Source organism: Ambystoma mexicanum, chromosome 7q, assembly GCF_040938575.1.
Source record: "Ambystoma mexicanum isolate Mex_15411 chromosome 7q, UKY_AmexF1_1, whole genome shotgun sequence".
Classification (NCBI taxonomy): domain Eukaryota; kingdom Metazoa; phylum Chordata; class Amphibia; order Caudata; family Ambystomatidae; genus Ambystoma; species Ambystoma mexicanum.
The window spans coordinates 801,956,687-801,978,613 of record NC_090941.1 but is presented as its reverse complement, the minus strand read 5'-3'; the positions used below and the strand labels follow the sequence as shown (position 1 = coordinate 801,978,613).

At 48.2% G+C, this 21,927-nt stretch overlaps 1 protein-coding gene across 1 annotated transcript in view; it reads left to right on the top strand.

The window, feature by feature from the left end:
• Positions 1–21,927, top strand: part of CEP126 (centrosomal protein 126) — a 543,909-nt gene that overhangs the window by 365,145 nt on the left and 156,837 nt on the right. The window contains exon 8 of the mRNA XM_069639092.1: positions 234–358. Within this exon, the coding sequence (XP_069495193.1) occupies positions 234–358 (125 nt within the window). The remainder of the gene's footprint in view (positions 1–233; positions 359–21,927) is intronic.

The following is a 21,927-nucleotide window of genomic DNA, read 5'->3' as shown; positions in this document are numbered from 1 at the left end:
CTATGAGGCCAGCAATGGAAGTTCTTCACAAACATGACATCCGATGTTTACCTGACAGTAGACTTGAATTTTGATACCCAGAATCTGCACGTCGTCTCTATGGACGATGTTAGCCTTGTAAAAGTCATTTATTTTGATTGTGCACAAGTAAATAAAATAAAAAAAAAAAAAAAGAATGTCGACATATTTATTTAATACACAGCCCCTGTATCTCGTGTTCTTATATTTTTAAGCTGCTATAGCACTTGCAAGAAGAAAGCAAATTCTCGACACCACTGAAAACAAACGAAGAGCCCTTTTAGAGCAAAGAAGACAACCAGTGGACTCTTCCGGGTGGCGGTCCAACCAGCATGTGCAGGTATACACAGCTATTTCATTACATTTCTTTCTGAAGATAACTAAGATCCATTTGATTTAACATTGATAAATTAGTTATATCACATATATTAGGACACATATTAGGACAGTTGTCTTCACCCAATTATTTTTTGGATAGCAGAAATGACGTGCTCAATGTTAAACTACAGTATGGCCCAGATTACCAAGGAATCTGCCAGATTTATGCAAAACAATGCATGCTGCAAAGATTTACTGAGACTGAGTATAATGTCCAAATCCCATATTCACAAAATGGTAGGTTGGGAGGCAGCAGAATGCTACAGAATGTCTGTGCAGGAGCAGAACAGGTGTGTGGTTTCAGCATGCTCATAGTTCTTTTTTTAAAGAAAAAGCAGCTTATTTTCTAGGTCTTTCAATCGTACATGCATACTTGATTAATAGATGATGATATATATTTGAAGACTACTTGCATCTAAAATAGAAAATGTGTTGCATCCAGGTGCCTCTTTGCTCACCGAAAGGAACATTCGCCAAAGTATTAGTTTCTTGGAAGTTGTGAGACCTTCTGCCAATGTTTTTTCTCTGTAATAATTTCCCACTGGTTCTGACCACCAGATACTACAACGTAGAAGGCCTCATTTTTTATCTTCGGGGTAGCTGCAGATTGGCACATGCGTGAACATTAGTCATACAAGCAAATATGATTTCCAATGGTGTTAAGTCAACGATCGGATTCACAATAGTCTCTGGATCTCAAAGTCCGACACCCGCGATTGGGCTATTACAGCCCCGCCGGACCCAGTAATTGCCATTTTGCGGGTGCCGGAATCGGGTGATCCCATTCGAGCCCCATAGGGCTCAATGGGAATGGGGATGCCTGTAGCATAACGGTGCCTGTGCTACAGGCATGCTGTGCTCGCGGGTGCCTTTCATTCCACCAGGTCAGCCCTGGCGGAATGAAAGGCACCCACGAGCACAACTCGCAGTTTGCCAGTCCGGATACAACGATCCCGGCAAGCATACCGGTACCGTTGAATCCGGACCGGCAAGCTCGTAATGAGGCCAAATATGGGACCTGGATGTTGCTATCTTTCTATAACTTGGCAAACACATGGACCATGCCTGATTATTCTGATACATCTCCTGGGCATATACGCCATGCCTTACTTAAAGCTTAGTTGCAATATAACCTACTGGCGGTACCACCCGCCGTTGCACGGGTCTGTAGCTGACATGCACGTGGGGGTCTGCTAGAGCATTGTTTATCTTTTATTTTGTCATAACTTCCTATTTTTGAAAAAGTTGGAAAATCGGAAATCTCCCGAAATCGCCTATGCTAATAGGACAGGGCCGGACCATGCTCCACCCTGTGCAGGGCGAATGGGTGGGGTTGGTCAAATTTCACTGTCGCCAGTAGACCCTGACTGGTATGCCGACTTGTGTTCTAACTTCCTATTTTTGGAAGGTCACAAAATCGGCAATCTCCGGAAATTGCTAGACTGGTAGCCAAGGGCCCTGTGCAGGGCGAATAGGGAGTGGGGGATGGGGGAGGGGAGTTGGTCAGATTTCACCATCGCTAATACACCCCAGACTGGTATGCCGACCTTAACCCAAAATTTCAGCCCACCAACTGTTGTGATGCTGGAGTCAGCAATCGGAAAATTGGCAATCTCCCGAAACCACCCGTACTCATAGCACAGGGCCGGACTCCGCCAAGTGCAGGGCGAATGGGTGGGGTTGGTCAATTGTCACTATTCCCGGTACACCACACACTAGTATGCTGACCTTGGATCAACATTTCAGCCCACCAAATGTTATGGTGCTGGAGCCAAACCCGAGCATACAAACACACTTAGACAAATATATAAAAGAAATATAGTAACTTATAACCATGTATTCTAAGTCAAGCTGCAACATTCAAAGTGTATAATTGTTTGAGGCTTTCAAATACACTTTCTGCTCTGGAAAAGTAGCCTACTACTCTGCAGTATATGTGGTTGAAGTTCTTTCTTTGTCCTTGCCTGGAATACATTTTAAATAGAGGATAGTAATTACTGATTGTCTCTTGCCGTGTATTTTCATGCACAAAAACCTATTTAAAGTGGATTTGTAGCTAATTTATAAGCAAAGCTTTCGAACGTCATGTATTGAATGTAATTATTTGCATTTTTCATGTTTTCATTTTTTATTTAATTTGACAGTAAGTAGCGAGATCTGGCCAAAGAGTCTGTACATAAAAAGAAATGTTAACTGGACAGTGCTATGATTGGCTGTCTTACAATGGAATATGAGTGAGAGAACCATTCAAAAAGTGCAATATTGAGGTATTGGGAGAGGAAGAGGGCACGTTACTGGTGTTGGCTTTCCAACTTCTACCTTGACCCCTTGACCCGCTTGATCGCTTCCTTCTCTCCTCACTTCCAGTTTTATGCAGCTGACGACATGCAGCTCTCCTTTATGCTTCCCTCTCCTTCCTTTTTCTTCCTCCTCTCTTATCCTGGACTGTCTGACTGCCATTCAGTCATGGCGCACTGCCAATGATCTGTCTTAATGCCAGTAAGACTGAGATCCTTTTCATTGGGATCCCAGCTACCACCTTCCCTCCCTCTGAGTCCCCTCCCTTCACCCTCTTGTGAGTAAAACACCTTGTGTCATCTTTGATTCCTCTCTCTCCTTCTCTTCTAACATCACCACCTTGCCAAGAAGGCCCACTATGAGCTGCACCACCTCCCTTTCCTTACCTTCCCTCAGAAACTCAATGTCTCCAGAGCTCTTGTCCTCTCTAGGCTTGACTAATCTAACAGCCTCTTCCTCTATCTTACTTCATCATCCCTTAGTCCCCTTCAACTAATCCAGAATGGGACGCAAGACTTATTTTTGGCATCAAGCAGGGGACCGCAGGTTGCTGCTAGGATCAAATTTGAGAGCCTCTGCATCATCCATGAGGCTTTCTTGGGCCTGGGTCCCCGCTACATCAAACTCTCGCTCCCTAAATACCTTCCTGCTAGAGCCCTTCTGCCTGCTAGCTCCAACTCTCTGCGAGTCAGATGCTTCTTGAAGCAAAGAGTGGGGGGTCAGATGTCTCTCCCCCTCAGAAGCCTCCCTCTGGCATGGTCTCCCTGCCCCTCTCAGGCTTGAGCCAGGTCTCCTTAGATTCTGGAATCTCCTCAAGACCCTCCTTTTCTCCTCCTCCTTCACTCTCCTCCTCCCCTGCTAACACCTTCTTCAGCCTCAGTGATGGGCTGCCTGGTTCCCTCTGAGTACTACAGGGCTGCAGCCCCTCCCCTCTGCCCAGTCCACCACCCCCTTTCCCTGCACTTACCTGCATTCCTTGGCACTTTTACTCTGGCCTCCCCTTAGCACTTGCACTTCACCCCTCACCTTTTTCCCTTTCCACCTTAGCACTGTTTTGTGCAGGCCGGTATTTCCCACCTACCACCAATTCCTCACACTTCTTGTTCTGCACTTGCATGATCCGAATGTCACAAGGCCTAGTAGGACTAGTAAGACTGTTATTACAAATATCCAATAAATACAAATAATAAATACTACATTAAATAAAGAGAGACCAAGTAGAAGACTTGATCTGACCAGACACGGAGGCTGGTGTGAGGTTGGCAGCCAGAACGGCTAAGGAGATAAAACTCCTAATATCGTGAAATGAATTACACAAAGTCTGAGATGGAGAGACCCCCGCTAGTGGATTGGTGTTGGAAGAGAGAGGGAGAGTGCACTAAAGAAAACAGTTCCTTAGGGTTCAAAGAATTGGTAACTTTATCAGCATAAAAAGAAGCCTTAGCTTCTTGAATAGCCGAGTGATAGTGTTTGGTGACTGGGTGAAATCTCAGCCTAGCAGTCAGGGAGTTATCAATCCGCCATTTGCGCTCTGCCTGCCATTGTTTAAGACGCTTGGATTTCAGGGCTTCAGAAAACCATGGAGCGGAGGGGCAGTGGTAGGCTTTCTTAGGTTTCAGGGGAGCAAAATGTGCTCAGAACTGCCGACCTTGCCACTGCATTCCTTTGCAAAATCCTGTACTGACTACCTTTTTGCTGTGTGAAACAATTTCTAATGCTCTGAGACCTGTTATAATGCGTTGAGACCTATTAATCGAATGGCTTATGGCTTGCCTTCAATCTTGAGGCCTACTAAGTTTTAGGTACCTATAAAGCATTAATGTGTGCACGTATTTGTGTATACATCTGTATTGTGTGTTATATTCTCTATCACTTAGTGTTTCTATCACACACTCCCACCTACCTAGTGTGTTTCTCAGTTCGTCTTGTCTATCCTGTCGTGTGTGTGCTTGGATAGGCCTAGCTTCTGTCTGTTATTCCATCATCACCATTCCTTGCATGACTTTGCCTATCTATGCATGTTCATTTTGCTGGTTGCTATCCTTCTTGTGTGACAATCAGAACTATCCCTACTGCTGATATATCATGTTCCTGGCCTAAATCTATCGCAGCTTGCTTGCCTAATAAATGTTTGCTCTATCTCCTATCACGCTTCTTGTCTCATGGGCCTACTTACTTGCACCTGCCCCTACGTGCATGCCACATGGACTCATGGCTCATATTTGTTGGTTCATTGTGTCTGCCGTCTTTTGGCATATCTATACCTACAGTGCATGTTTGTGGGTTGCTCTTCATTCTATCGCTCGGTGAAGGGATATGGTGGGAGTTACAGGGTAATGTGGTTGCGGCCTGGACCTTTGGCCTTTGATGTGCGCTCTGACCCATGCTTCATGGGTTTTCTTAGTTATTTCCCTTCACATGTGGGATGTATGACATTCCCTCCAACACTGGAAAGACATTATTAAATCGCACAGGGAACAGGAGTCACAACCTATATCACGGCGTTTATGTTACATAGTATATACAGCTATGTATATACAGGTTATTGGGAAGGTTAAGTGTCAGGCGGTGGGAAAATACCAGCATACAAATTAGGTTCTCCTTCAAGTGAGAGGAAGTATCTGGAGGGAGAAACTGACTTGATGAAGATAGTGCTCGAGGTAAGTGAGATTGCAACTGATCAAATGATTTGAGTTTACATGCCAGTTAAACTATGTATAACTATAATATCCCTGACCTCTCCCACGTTTTGATCACAGAATCAAAAAAGTTAGGGAGAAGTCTATAGCTACACCACACATAGATCCAATTCTGTATTTGAGAAATGTTCCTACAAATTGCCATTTCTGACCAATTCCAAGTATGTCTTCAGATGCAGAACTTAGTGTCTGCTCGTGTATCAGCCGGATCTCTCAGAATTAACAGACGCTCGGCAACAGCTTCTTGGTGCCACCAAAAGTACTTTAGTTGGACAGACTGGCCAATCTGGTTATACAAGTTTAAGTAAGACCGTGCCATGTCAACAGTTTTTTTCCCACAATAATCTTGAGTTCATTGAACTTATACCTGTAATTAGTTTCTGCTTAAAATGGATTGGTGGATTGTGGAAAACATATGAAGAAGTTTAAAAAGGTTCTACGTTTGACTCTATGCTCTTTGTATTTTACCCAGCACAGTCTTGGCCTGGTGCGGAATGATTTCGACTCAGAAGTATGTTACTATTATTTCTGCTGCACCGTCATATCTGCAAGCATTTACCAGATTCTACTGTCGTGCTTGCATTGCTGGTGATACTCAGAATGGCATCTGCTCGAGCAGCACTGTTAATGCTGTGTAGCCGTGAGATTGCAAATGGAAGAATTCCATCACATAGATTTACATTTTCAATAAATAGTTTGATGTAAAGTGCAAAAAGAAACGGTGTTGGGGGCGGCACAGTCTAGTGCATCTTTCGAGAAACAATTTTCCCGACTGTGGGCCACGCTGACACAGCATTTGGGCCTGTAATTCCAGATACACAAACAAGTGGAAAGCACAAATACTGTCAAAACTGATCCTATAGAAATCTTTCTGCGGGCTCCATGAAGTGAAGCCATGTCTATTGATGCCACAGCTAAAGTACTACACGCTGCATTGTTTTGGATCAGCGATTCTTGAGGCAGGTTCATTGAAGATTTTAGTGTCAGCACTGAGAAGTGCAATAAGGCGAGTAAGGGCAGAGACGGCCGTCTTTGGAATACAGTTTGATGCCGGAGTCGTACCTAGTTCCAGGTCCCTTCATGCCTTTTGAAATTCTTGCCATCTGGTTTTTCCCCAGTCAAACCTTGTTGAACAGTAGAATGGAACTACTGCCATTTTTACTGCACAGCCAAATGTAAAGTTTTAAAAATTTAAATCGTCAAAACGGCCTAGTTTTGTGTGGTCATTTCCTCCACACAAAACCATTGCGTGCAAGATTACCGGCAAACCCCACATGCTGTAACATGCCAATCCCCAATTGAGTCCAAGGGCCCTGCAAATTAGGGAATAGCTGGAGTGTTTGAATGACTCCAAATCGTGCAGACATATTCTGTTACCGTATGCTTATTGCATGCATTAATGATATTTAAGTTCTCTAAATAAGACCCTAAGTGGTTCGATCCTAGTACAAAAAGCTAAAATGTAATCCATGCGCGAAAACGAGCAGTTTCTCTATTAAACAGTGATTTAGATTCAAGGCAAACACTTTAGAATTCACCCCTATGAATAACATTAATCTGGAATCTCAAGATAGCCAGTTAGTGAGATAGTCTTGCGAAGGCTGGGCTAAACCGCACAGTTCTATGAAGGATTGACTAAAAAATGTTGTCGACCTACAGATTTGCAGAATTGTTTAACTATATTTTTATTTTACTGCAAAATGCTGTGGGAGACTCCTCACACTCCCACTTACTCCCCCTTACTACCACAACCCCAGCCCCAAGTATACCTTACCCCAATTTACCATCTACATTTGTTGACCCAAAAAGTGGAGAAAAGTTAAAAATACATTCAGCAAAGTGTAGGTCGGCAAAAGTGGGCTAGAACAAACCGCACAGCCAAGTAACAAGGAGGCCAGCACTCAACATGTGTGCCACAGAAGGTCACCTGAAAGTTCACACTTGTACTATCCCAAATAATGGTTCACAATCGAATTCTAATCCTGCTTATAGAACCACAGGAGACCATATCTTTCAGACCTTTTTAGCTTCTCACTGAAAGTCGAGGCAAAACCGAAAACCTATACTATGATTGCCTTGCAGATCCTTTTTCACAACAAAAGGAATCAGCTGAAGAGGCCTTTAATAGCATAATGCATTGTGTACTGAGAAACATGAAGGTATCTCACGTATTAGTCCCTGTGGATCTGTCATCCAGGTGGCCAGGACACAACCATCGCTATTGGATCCAGTTTCTGGAGGTGGACCAGCGAGGGAGGATCACCTGGATGGGGGGTCCTCGGGGAGTGCCAGTGGGACACCGACGGGTGAGATGCAGTATCCCCCTTCTCATACCTTTTCCCCATCCTACCCCATAGGACATAAAAACACTCTGCCCCCCCACTTTCTGGCATGAACACTTTCATGCATCGTGAAAGACGACGGACAAACACCAAAGCCATTTACCTGACATGTCCCAACACCAGGGTCAGGCAAAGTCGGGCAGTTGACCAGAATGACACACATCTGACAGCCCTTTTCCTTCCCTACAGGGATGAAAGGTGGAGCATGAGAGCACAGTATGAGCAAGACAGACCACAATGAGCGAGCTAACTCAGCATGGCAGTTCAAGAGGAAAAGAAAGACAGCGCAAACCAAGAGGGTAACTAGTAGAGAAGCGAGCTTGCCCTTTCCGACCATGGCCTTGTGAAACCTCTGCAGAATGAATCGTAAAACTGCAAGAAATAGCCAGAGTGTGTTGCAGCAGATGTCAATGGTAGACGGGACTCTCCTCCGCTGATCACCAAGCCGGGAGAGACGCTAGTCTCTGTGGTACCAACCTTGACTCCAGAGAGAAGAAAAGCCAAGCGGTTCATCACAGCTGGTGAGTCGAGTGGTGAGCTGATTAGAAACTGAACTGTGTTTGAACAAAGTAGCAAAACCAGCTAATTGAAGAAAAGTACAAAGAACTGTTAATTACATACAAGAAGGGAAAGCCAGCCACAGGGGACTCGGGCACCATGCAGGTGCGCACTTGAGAAACTCTGGCCAAATACCCTATCGTTGAAACTATCGTTACCAGAAGGCCTTGGGAATGGTGAAAGAGACTTGGGTCAAAGTGGTCATACGGGGTTCCAGCAAAATCCTCCATACAGTCGAAAGTCTTTGACCAGCAAGTGAAGGTGAAGTTTAGGGAAGTGAATCCCACATCTTGTGAATAGCAAAAGTTGGCAAGAGTGAACCTGAATGAGGGATGCCGATAAACAGGGGGTGAGGTCTGAAGTCCCAATATACAGTGTGTTCACAAGAGTGAACCCGGTATGGGGATGTCCACAGTGAACTGTGTAAAATGACATTAAGATTCGTGAGTGGCACAGATGAGATTGTGTCATAGTGAACCCGACGGAAGGAGGCTGATAATCAAGAGGTCTGAGCCCAGAAGAGGGGGACCCAAGGGTGAAGAACCATCACTGTAAAGATAAAGAAAATAACTTTTGTTTTTGTTGTTTTGAATACCATGCCCTCGGAAGCAAGCGATTGACAACCGAGGGTCCTGATACTGAAAATAACTTCCTGGGGATCTGAGCCCGGTAGAGGGGGAACCAGGGGTGAAAAAGGCATCACCCAACTTTCAATCAGAAAGTAACTTTTGTTTATTATTTTCGAATACATCAGATCCTCGGAGGCAAGAGACTTTTTGTAGAAAAGAGACTTAACCAATGAAGGTCCTGATACATGAGAGCGGAACTGTTAGCTTGTGCTGGGAAAGCTTGAGTGTGTGCTTTGCTCCCTATTCCTACCTTGTCCCGTGCTCAAAACGTGGGGAAGGGGGACCCCAATACCGCATCCTGACTTATTATTTGTGAACACTTCCTGCTTTCTAATGAACATTATCCCACACTTCTTTTGGCAATAGATTTGTCTTAGTATAGGCTCTTTTTATTGGACAAGACACCACTAGTACTTCTTTATTATGTTTGATGGTCAAAGCTCTATGGGATCTTAGATTTGGGTTTTTCCAACCTACCTTTACAGTTTAACAAACACCCTTGAACTGTGATCACTTGTATCTGTCTTTACTGTTGCCACCATGATTACTGTGTTGGTGTGTGTGCTCTCGCATGCAATCGAGGCTGTTTGATGAAAATACAGCAAACTGTTTAAATATTTTGTCAGACCCAAAGACAAACAAAATACATTGATTGAAGGCTGAGGCTGAACATGCAACCAATGATACTCAACATTGCCTCTGCTATTGTTCCATCTGAAAATGATTAAGACTAACAGACAGTTGAAACACATTTATTCCAGGAACATTAATACATTAAAATCTGGCTGAGTGAATTATCTCCACACAAATGCATTAACAGGTGAAGTATTACCCTAGTGTGATTACTGTTTACAAAAATCTTTCAATAGAGTTCAATGGAATTTCAAAATGGGAGAAACTGAATGGTCCCCATGGCTCTAAATATTGTGGACCCTTATTCCAGTTTGGTAGTATTTCAAGCGTGCCACAGTCATTGGTCCTCATTATGTGTTTGGCAGTATTTCAGGCAGAAATACTGCCAGGACGAGGTTGATATAGACCATTATGAGAGGTTTCAGAGTTACTAAAAAGAGGTTGCTATAGAACATCAGGAGAAAGTTGAGAGTTATCAGGAGTAACTTGGGAGCCATCAGGAGGAATTTGGTGTAGAATATCACAAGGTCGTTTGTGCAGAAGATCTGAAGCAGGAGCTGGGGTGATAAAACAGAGACACTGCTGGAGTTTAATGAGGTGGTTGCTAGGCAGCACAGGAAACAATGAGTGGATACACTTAGCTGACCGCAACAGGTAGGAGTACTATCCCAAAGGGGTAAATCCATGGTGGGAGGAGAAATGAGCATATGGTGTGGCTTGTATGGTAGATGGTACCAGAACAGCAGTAGAGAGGCTGTACAAAGTGGTTAGATCAGACTAGTGTCTTTTGGGAACTGTAGTTTCAACCAAAAGAAAACCAGAGTGTAGCTTCTGGGAGGGATATTGGCATCCTGGTTGATGTAGGAATCCTGTGGTGACATGGATGGAGAGTTGGCCATGTGGGTGGTTTTTCCAACCTTCAAATGTGGACTTTAAGACTTAGGGTAGACCTCCAGAATATCCTTTGCAGATTCCATGCCTAGTCCCCGCTGTCACCGGGATCAACCAAACAAGATATATAAAACTGATATATAAAAAGAAATGTAACTGTTCTTTTACATTTATTACACGCTTAAAAAAACATGTTTTGTAAGGAGAGTAAAAACATAAAAAAAGAGAAGGAAAGAAAGAGGAGAGAGAGGTTTCTACTTCCAGTGCTGCCTTTCCTAACTTCTCTAAGATTTTATATAGGAAGTCGCACAGTGCTAAGATGAGGCTCTGTGCTTGTCCACCCATCATGCTGACCCACAGGGCTTCGCACCCATGTGATGTGTCTAGCTATCTTCACCTTAGTTCCCTTAAAGCATTGCAGCCCATTACCAGATGTTTTATGGTCTCTTTTAGCTCTGCAATGCCACATAGCTTACAGCTTCTGTTTTCTAGACACCCTTTCCAGTTTCCCACTCTCTCGAGGGTGGTCATTTGATTTAATCGGAAATGTAGATATAATAGTCTCCTTCTTGGGCACGGGAAAATGACTGGATATTTCGAAACCTGTTTGTACAAGAGTTTTGAATATTCCCTATAAAAACTGTACTTTGCAAATTCTTCTGATGTTTTCCCCCAGTCATGTTGAAACAATTTCTATTTACTTTGGGTTGATTGTCAACTCCTCTCTTGATGAGCCAATTTCCGTTAGTAATTTGCTCATCTCAGCCTTCAGTGTATCTGTTGAAGTTCCTCAAGTACGTGATTGTGCTTCACCCCCTTTTTCATACAGGGAGTCCAAAAGAGGATTTAGCAATTTTGCATAGATCATTAGTTTCCTCCATTGTTGCCCTGTTGGCAAGTGATATTAACCCAAACCTATGTCGTATCACGGCATTTGGTACTGATTTTGCCAGCCTCAAAGTCTCGTTCCAGAGTTTACCTTGGATTATGTTAAGATGTTTTCTTAGGTCTTTTAAGTTGATGTTCAGCCTGTACAATATCGTTGGCTCCACTTGCATTAGGTAAAACCTTATCAGGGGAGTCTGTGAAAAGGCTGATAACTGCACATATACAAGCCTCATTGTTCCGAGTAGCGGGCCAAGTTTAGTGGTTAGCTATTTAGTCCCTCCCTCTAAGGATGTGGAGTTTACAACTTCCTATCCAAGTAGGTCAGGGCAGGCTTTTCTTTCAGCTTTTGGCCATTCCCTGCCTACGGGTTCTGAGTCTATAGCCAACCCACCCACTTTAACTCTCCTCCACATTGCCTTGCCTTCAGCTCATTCCTAAGGCACCAACTTGTTCTTCCTCTCTGTCACTGTTTACTGACTTCTCATATGCCTCTTCAATGCTCCGCCATGTGCTCCTATCTTCTACAGCCTCTCCCACTCATCCAGTAGACTTGGGAGGGGGGAGGGTGTGTGTGTGTGTGTGTGTGTGTGTGTGTGTGTGTGTGTGTGTTCCTCTCCTCTCGCCAATCTCCTTGTGACATTTATGTTCCTCCTTTCAACCCCTCTTCCCCAAGTCTTACCCTCTCCTTCAGATGCCATGCTCCTTTTTCAGATCCCCCTCTCCACTTACTTCCTTTTCCAACCTCTTGAATCCTCCTGTCACCACTTTCTCCTGCTCAGATCATTTTCCTTCCTACTGCTCCTTCTTTCAAAGCGTCCTCCTCCTGCTCCTCAGCTTACTCTTTTTACCACCTTCTCCTCAGACCATATTCCCTCCTCCGGTACCAATGCTCCTCATTTCACACCTAGACTCTCCTGTTTGGAACTGTCACACAACTCACACCTTCTGCTTCTACAAACTCCCACACCTATGCTCCTCCTGGACTTCATTATTTGGCCCTGTCCCCTCTGCATGGTTCCGGTTCCTAGTGATTGTCTGCACATATGAATGGTGTTTTATTTTCAATGCAGGATTGGTCGGGTCTTAACAAGTCTTTGACTTCAGATGCTCAGATGTGTTTGAGTGCCAAGTGTCTCCCACATTCTCAGGGCCACGGCTCCAACATGGAGTACTAGATACTAGATACAGTGCCTGCAGACCTTGTACTACCAGCAACACTTCCTTCTATAGTTGGGCATTCTCTAAAGGGCCAGATGTCCTCTTGTAGGTTAAGTGCTGAGTGCTGTCCCCAGGTGCTGGGAGGATGACCAGGTGATCCTCCTCATGCATATGGTCACCATTCCCCACAGATTTGTGGCAAGGCAGAGGACATTGTCGCACATGGCATGATATATGCTAATGCCTGCAATTGGAGTGGATTGTGTCCTCCAACGTATTCCTCATCTTAGATGTATTCCATCCAGCTTTAGCTGCTTCGATTTTTTTTTTCGGCAGGGGGCGCCGTGCATCTATGTCGTTGAGTCGATGGTCCCTCGAAGGCCTCCGTCGAGGGTGACGTCAGCGGGTGTATATGTAGCACGTGCGGCGCCCGTTGGCCTCAGTTCCGTTTTTCTGCAGTATATGCTGCTTCGGAGATTCGGCGCGCCTTGAGTTTTGTGAGAATAGCAAATAATATCAAATATGTCCTCGACGCCAACCACAACCCCGAGATCGGGTTTCAAAAAGTGCAAGTCGTGCGGTTCAATAATGTTGATCACAGACCCGCACCGAGAGTGTTTGCGGTGCCTCGGAAAAGGCCACGACATGGTGGCCTGTACGAAGTGTCAGGCGATGACAGGGAAGGCCTTGCGAGAAAGGAGGGGAAAACTACAGGTAGGTTGCAAATCTGACCATAAAGCCTCTAGCGTCGAGTCAACGTCCGTGAGGAGATATCTCCTTGACGCGAAAGTCATCGCTCCAGGTCCCGAAGCAATTCCCATCGCTCATAGTGTTCGTTGAAAAAAATCGAAGAAACAACGCCACAAGTGCCCCTCCACCTCGTCCTCGGACGAATCCCCAAAAAGGATGAAATGTCCCACTAATTCATCATCTGAAGAATGGGAAGCATCCAGGGTCAAAATAATGGAGATTTTCGAGAAAGCAAAGCCTCGGTCCGCGCCATCCTCGGAAGCCGGCCGGGAGCATCATCGCTCCGACACTTGCGCGCCCTCGAGTCTGGGTGATCGAAAGAGGAAGGATAGATAACCTTCTAGGACGCCTAGCGAGAAAAGCCGCTCGAGTCGACTGCTCAAGGTCACCGATGCTGTCAGAGACCGAACACACCTCGAAGGGCAAGTCTTCGAAGAGCGCCTCGATGCCATCGAAGCTGGCACCGTCAAAGACGAGTATTACGCCAACACCATCGACGCCTTTGTCGACGTCGACCCTGAAGCCCTCGACGCCGAAACCCCCAGTTCGGCAAAATCAGCCAGAAAAAGGGAAAGATCCTGTAATCCCTTCAGGGCCCATTAATACTCCTCCTCCACCTCCCCCAGAAAAGGTTTTCAAACCTCTTCCTAGGAAAGAGTTCTTCAAGCCTCTGACCTCAATTTTTGAGGAACAGGAGAAATCTGATGACGAGAATGTACCTTTTGGGCTAGATAATGGCACCCCAAATGTCCCGGAATACCTGATTTCAGAAGAAAGCAGGATGAGGAATTTGGTTCACAATGCAAGTGGTATTGATACATCTCCTGAAAATGACTTTGGTAGACCAGAACCAGGAGAACATTCCAGGCCATCATACCGTCAGCTAATGACAAAGGTAATAGATTATTTAGGATGGGCCAGACCTCCAGCCCAATTCAACCAAGATGATCTAACAGACATATTGGATCATGGTCCTACTGAAGACCCAATACTACCTTTTCACGTAGCCTTGCAAAATAGGGTGGCCAAAAACTGGGAGACTCCGGATTCTATTCCGCCAGCGAATAAATCCCTTACTTCAAAATACCGCCCTGCCAGTAGCGACCCCGGCTATCTATCTAAACATCCCACTCCGAGGGTTTGGTCATACAGGCAGCCACAACTTCTAACAAACTGGCGTACCCTTCTATCCCTCCAGACAGGAACGATAAGCGTGTGGATGGCTGGGCACGGAAGGCATTTTCAGCTGGGAGTATCACATTAAAATCAGACAACTCCACATGTGCCTTGGGAAAGTTTTCGTACACTCTGTGGGAGTGCATTGCAATGGCGGCAGAGCACATACCAGAAGGGGACGAAAGGGAAGGATTCATAGCCATTCATTAGAGATGGGAAGGAGGCCATGCAGGAATCCCTTGAATCTGGATTGTACACTGTAGATAGTGTAAGCAGGTCCATGGGCATTAGCGCGATAATGCGCAGATTTGCGCGGTTACGGAAGTCGGGTTTCGCACCAGACGTGCAGAATCGTCTCCTGAACATGTCCTTTGACGTGTCTCACCTTTTTGGCAGCAAGGCTGACGAGAGCCTTGAGAGGTTGCAGACCTCAAAGGCAGCTGGCAAGTCTTTGGGAGCTGCCATCAGGCAACCTCAGCCTTTTCGTGCACCAGGTCAATCTTGGAGGGGACGATCCTATCGTTCTCCAGCATGGGGTCTGGCATGGATTCACATGCTCATGAATATTCCCCGTCGTCAGGCTGGGAATCCTTGGTAAAGAAAAAATCAGTATCAGTATCAGTTTCGTTTCTGATCTGTCTTTCTTAGTAGTAACCAATCACTGGTCTCTGGGTCATACTGCCCCCAGCCAATGACTGCCCTCTCCCTAAGCCCCTCCCCTGGCAGCCATCCTCAGATTTTTACCACACGTTCAAGTGTTGGGAGTCTTTGTGCTTTAGCTCTCGAGCTTTTACCGCATTTTGCGTTTTTTCAAAGAGTTTAATCTCATTTTTTCAGTCAATCGAGCCTCAAGCTCCACCGTTTCTATTTCCGATCAACGGGGACCCGTTTCGGAATTTTCTACGCCCCTCACGGGCAAAGTTTTCGTCCAGTTACGCTTCTTGGAGGATTCCAGAAGATCTGAGGCCTACCCCGTGGACATGGCCCAGGACAAGGGAAGCTCGACGACCAGATCCAAGCTGTTCAGGAACTGCCCTGGATGCGGATTACAGAATGTTTTCAAGGAGGATGAGCATTTGAGATGTCTCTACTGCCTTCAAGAAGACAAAACGCACGTGGAAAAGGACTGTGCATTTTGCAAGAACATGTCAGAACGAACCATGAAGGGTCGGCGTATCTGCCTCACCAACTGGCTGGAAGGGAAGAGCCTGGCAGATGAGAAGAAGAAGAGGTCCTTTGAGGGCGCTCCGGCGACGGGGGCCCAACAGAAGGCAAAGCACTGTGAGTCCGCGGGCACCGGGAGTGCCGAGGGGTCGGGCTCCTTGGCTGCCAGGCAGGGCGCACTTTCACAAACGCCATCAACCACGAGCCAATGCTCTGGCTTGGGGAAGAGAAAATCCGAGAACCCGGGTAAGCTTCTGGAGAAGTCCCGGTCGATCTCGAAGGAATCAGCCGAGGGGGAGCGAGGCGGTGACCCTCCCCCCAAGGTGAAAGCCTCAAGCACACCAAAGGTGGTGAAGGCCTTGATTCACCCGGCTAAGGCCTCTATCGAGGGAGTCGTGGCGGCTCTGGCGGAGCCTGTGGAGGCTACACCAGTGGAGGCGACCTCGGGGCCCAGAGTTTCCCTGCCACCACGGAGGGAATCTTCTTTTCAGCCCATCGATAAAACCCCTGTGAATACCCCGGTGGAAAAAAGGGGGGGGCGGTGGCCGTTACGGACTCGGATACAGCCTCTGAGGAGGAGCTGGTTGAAGTCGTGAAGGGCCTCAACAAGAGGTTTCAGGAGGTACGGTCCCACGGGAGGAATCCCGAGGAGGTGGACGAAGAGAGCGACGGTGGCACCGACGAGGCTCCCGTGGAGGAGGAGCAGCCATCGTGCCCGGCGCAACCAGTGCCCGAGCCTCAGGACAAATTGGTGGCCATTTTGATGTTAATCCAAACCTTATGCATGGAGATAAGGACGAGGTTGCATCTACCCACAATGGACGACCCAGCAGAACTGGGCCTGTTGGGAAGCCGTCCAAACAAGCGGAGGAGAGTTCATCCCCCCCACCCTTCCAGCCCTTGTGGCCCGCTCAGCCTTCATCTCCTTCCCTTGATCCTAGGGAGTACAGGGGAACAGATAGGGCCACAACGGGGACGGATGACGGGGGTGGTGACGATGGGATGGACCTTCCATCACCACCCCCTCGGGCCTCCCCACCCGACGATATTGGCTCTTTCCATTCCATGATTGCCAGGGCATCCAAGCTTTTCCAGCTCTGCCTCGAGGAACAGAAGAAGGAAGGCTTCCTTTATCAATGGCAAGAGGAAGACGGACCTGGCAGTGGCGTTGCTTGATGACATCTTGGACGAGGAACTTGCTGTCCTGAAGAACCCATCCACAACGCTTGCCAAGATGGATCGGTACCAGACGAAGTACCGGATCCCCGATTCCGCCCCTTTGTGCCTTAGGGCACAGCTGACCCCGGATTCGGTCGTCTCGGCGGCGGCCAAGAAGAAATCGGCGTGGGTGACGAGTTCAACTTCAACCTCCCCACCTGACGGCGAGGGAAAGAAATTGGACGCCATGGGACGACGAGTCATCTCGTCTGCGGCGACGAAAATTAAGGCGGCCAACGCCCTAGCAATTGTGGCCCGCTACAACAGGGAGTTGTAGTACAAGATCGCTCCCCTGCTGGCCTTCATACCGGACGACAAGAGGGCAGAGGCCCTGGATATCCTGCAAGAAGGTGAGGTGGTGTCGGACCACGCCATAACGGTGGCCACGGACATCGCTGACACCGGGTTCCGCCAGTTGGGCAACAGTGTTTGCCTTCAACGGCGGGGATGTCTCAAGGCAACAGATTTACACCAGGACGTGCAAACCAGAGTTTTGGACATGCCCTTCGTCGGGAACAACCTGTTTGGAAAAACAGTGGATGAGTCACTTCAAGCCATCAAGGCTGACACGGAGACGGCTCGGGCCTTGGGAGTTTTGCAGCAACGACAGCCGCCCTTTCGGAACTCCGGTGACAAGCAAGGTGCCTCCAAAGGATTCGGTGGTGGCTCCTCTACGTACCTTCAGGCAGCCGTTCCTCGTCGCAAGAGGCCTACAGAGGGCGCGCCAAGTCAGGAGGATCTCGTCGCCATCGCCAGGGAGGCCAGGGCGGCAAGACCACCTCCAAGGAGGACTGAACCATCCGTAGCATCGGGCCCCCACCTGAGCACCCCGGTGGGAGGCCGGCTGGCGAAGTTCATCAGCGTGTGGGAGTCCATCTCCACCGACCATTGGGTGCTGGATGCCCTGGCCCACAGGCACACTCTTGAATTTCTAAAGAAGTGCCCCCGCATTCCTCCCGTGGCCAGTAAGGAAAATCACGTCCCTCCACTGCTGTTAGAAGTAAGGGCGATGCTCAAGAAAGGTGCTCTTCCCGAAGAGGCTCTGGGGCACCGGAGTATACTCAAGATACTTCCTCGTCAGAAAAAAGACAGGCGGTTGGCGACCCATCCTGGACCTGCGCCGGTTAAACAAATACATCAAGGCCCAGAAGTTCCGAATGGTCACCCTCCAGCACGTGCTAGGACAGCTGGAGGAAGGCGTCGTCCTATCGTCACTGGACTTGGAGGGGAGGATGCTTACTTCTACATCCCCATTCTAAAAAGTCACAGAAAGTTTCTCAGATTCGTAGTCCAAGGATGCCACTACCAATTCAAGGCCCTGCAATTCGGATTGAAGTCGGCGCCCAGGGTATTTACCAAGTGCCTAGCGCCGGTGGCGGCGCGGCTGCGCCTGCAGGGGATCCACGTTTACCCCTACCTGGACGATTGGCTCAACTGAGCAAGGACAAGGGAGCTCGCCGTCGAGCACACAGCGAAGACCGTCAAACTGCTCACAGATCTGGGATTCACCATCAACTTCCCCAAATCCCACCTGGTTCCGTCACGGGTCGCACTGTTTCTGGGAGCCAAGCTCGATACAGTGGCACGATTGGCCTCTCCGTCGGAGGAAAGGATGAAGGCCAGCTATTCGGTGGTGGGGCACCCGTGCAAATCTCGTGGCGGGCACAGCCTTTCAGACCCCAGCACACCAGGAGACAGTGACGACGGATGCCTCCCTGGAAGGATGGGGAGCGCACACCGGAGATCTTCACCCGAGAGGCCTTTGGCTCCCGGAGGAGAGGTCACTCCACATCAACATCCTCGAGCTCCGAGCAGTGTTCTGGGCTCTCAGGTCTTTCCTCCCATCCCTCAAGGGCAAGGTGGTAAGGATCTTCACTGACAACACCACCATGATGTTCTACATCCGGAAGCAGGGGGGAACCAGATCCCCGGCCCTATCCAAGGAGGCCCAGGAGCTGTGGCATTGGGCCGTTGCCCAGGGGATGTTTCTGGTACCCTTCCACCTAGCAGGGATAAAGAACACCATCGCCGACTCGCTTAGCAGGGAGCTGCACTCGTGCCACGAGTGGCAATTGCATCAGGACCAAGTGGATCAGCTTTTCCGACGATTGCGCAAACCCCAGATTGACCTGTTTGCGACGGCAGTGAACTCCAAGTGCAAAGTGCCAAGGTTCGCCAGCAGGTTTCCCCAGCTGAGGAGCATGGGCAATGCTTTCTCGTTCCCCTGGGACGGCCTGTTCCTGTATGCTTCCCTCCGTTGCCGTTGCTACTGTGACTCGTCAACCAACTCAAGAGGTCCCGGTGCAGGATGATCCTCATCGCACCGGCTTGGCCGAGACAGATCTGTTTCCCGGACCTTCTGGACTTGTCAGCGTCCCCCCCCCCCCAGTCAAACTACCGACGGATGCAGATCTTCTCTCCAGAGAAGGAGGCGCCATCCTCCATCACGACCCGGGGTCGCTGAACTTGCAGGCATGGCTCCTGCGGCACTAGAGTATGGAGAGTACGGTATCCCGGCGGTCTGCAAGGAGGTGATTGCAAAGGCCAGGGGGTCCTCAACTCTCAAGTGCTATGGACACAAATGGAAGAGGTTCTCTGTCTGGTGCCGTGCACAGAAGATTAACCCTCTGTGAATTACGGCCCCTCAAGTGCTGCCGTACCTGCTGTCGCTGGCCAAGGTGGGGCTGGCTCATGCCTCCATCAAAATACATCTAGCAGTGATATCCCGCTACACCAGAACTACGGGACAATCATCTCTGTGGTCTCATCGCCTGGTGAAGGAGTTTATGAAGGGCCTTTTTCGTTCATTCCTGCCGGTGAAGGCCCCTTCCCCGGCGTGGGAGCTCAACGTGGTGCTGACCAGGCTCATGGGGGCGCCCTTCGAGCCTCTACATTCGGCACTGTTGAAGCTCCTGTCATGGAAAACAGCATTTCCTATGGCCATCACCTCCGCACGACGAGTGGGAGAGATCCAGGCACTATCCTGCAAGCCTCCATACTTGACTTTTCACGAGACGAGGGTGGTGCTGAGGATGCACCCCTCTTTCATACCCAAGGTGCCGTCAGTCTTCCATCTCAACGAGCCCTTGGTGTTACCTGTTTTCTTCCCGTCGCCTTTGTCGCCGGCCGAAAGGACTTTGCACTCGCTGGATGTAGCTAGAGAGCTGAAGTTCTACGTGGACCGCACAAAGAGTTTTCAGAAGACATCACAGCTTTTTGTGAACTTTGGACCTGTGAATCAAGGGAAGGCCCTCTCCAAGGCTTCCATTTCCAGATGGCTCTCCTGTGCATCATGCACTGTCACCGGTTAGCAAACTGACCATTGCCCGGCCGTCCGAGAGCCCATTAGATGAGAGCAATCTCTGCTACCACAGCGTTCTTGTCTGATGTACCCCTGCTGGACAACTGCAGGGCTGCTATGTGGAGGTCGATGCACACCTTCACTAGATTCTACTGCATCGACTGGGATTCCAGGGAGAAGTCCAGGGTTGGCCAAGCAGTGCTGTGCAACCTGTTCGCCTGAAGGTGGGCCTGGTGAAGAGGTAAGAGTTGATTAATGTTGAGTTTATGTAATGCTTGATGTTGAGCCTTGCCACCTCCCGTCGTTGTGCATGTGTGTACTGCTATGTATTCTTATATTCATGAGCATGTGAATCCATGCCAGACTCCATGCTGGAGAAGGAACAAGTTACTTACCTGTAACTGTTGTTCTCCAGCATGGGTCTGGCATGGATTCACATGCAAACCCTCCCTCCTTCTGCTCTGCGGCTCTTCACTTGGTCATACTGCCACTTTACGTGCTACCAAATCTGAGGATGGCTGCCAGGGGAGGGGCTTAGGGAGAGGGCAGTCATTGGCTGGGGGCGGTATGACCCAGAGACCAGTGATTGGTTAGTACTAAGAAAGACAGATCAGAAACAAAACTAATACTGATTTTTTTCTTTACCGAGGATTCCCAGCCTGACGACGGGGAATTTTCCTGAGCATGTGAATCCATGCCAACCCATGCTGGAGAACAACAGTTACAGGTAAGTAACTTGTTACTTACTACTCCTCATATGGCAGGCGAGAGAAATGGCCAGTCAAAGGGGCCAGAGAAAGGCAGGAGGCAGGCTGTCACAGCATCTGCAAGAATGGCGAGCCATTACTTCAGATGTTTGGGCTCTAGAAATAATAGCCCATGGTTAATGCCTTCGTTTTCTAACGCAACCTCAAAGCAATCCACCAAGGAGACACCCTTTGAAGTTTTCAGACCCACTCCTACAGCAGGAAGTTTTAACCCTGCTGGAGAAAGGTGCTATGGAACCGGTACCTGCAGCGCTGAGGAACACGGGATGGTACTCGCCGTATTTTTTGATCCTCAAAAAGGACGGAGGACTGAGACCCATCCTGGACTTAAACAAGTTCCTCACGAAGGACAAGTTCAAGATGGTTACCCTTCCTCAGATCCTTCAGGCCCTTCAACTTCAGGATTGGTTGGTGTCATCGGACCTCCTGGATGCTTATTTTCATGTGCCGATTCATCTCAAGCCCAGAAAATACCTGAGGTTCGTAGTTGGCGACTCACACTATCAGTTTTGAGTCCTGCCATTCGGATTGACCCTCCCTGAGGGTCTTCACCAAACTGATGGAAGTGGTGGCAGCGCACCTCAAGAGAGGAGGGATTCACGTCTACACTTACCTGGCCAATTGGCTGATCATAGCACGTTCTGCCAAACACGCACTAGATCACCTGAAAGTCACCTGCCACTTCCTCCACAGACTGGGCTTTGCCCTCAATTTCAAGAAGTCACAATGACACCTTCTCAATGGATCCAATATATAGGTTCTGTATTAGACACATCCCTGGGAAAGAGCTCGCCTCCCAGGTCGAGGGCTCAAGACATTCTTCAGATGGTTTCCAAATTCCAAAATGCCCAAAATCTTCAGGCCTACGACTTCTTAAGGTTACTCGGCCTCATGGCATCCTGCATCTTTCTGGTGCCAGAGGCATGTCTGAGAATGAGATCCCTTCAGTGGGCATTAAACACTCAATGGTCCCAGTTCTCAGGTCAAATGACGGATCTTCTCCAGATTCTGAACAAGGTTCGTCGAGATCTTCTATGGTGGACTTGTTCAGAGAATATC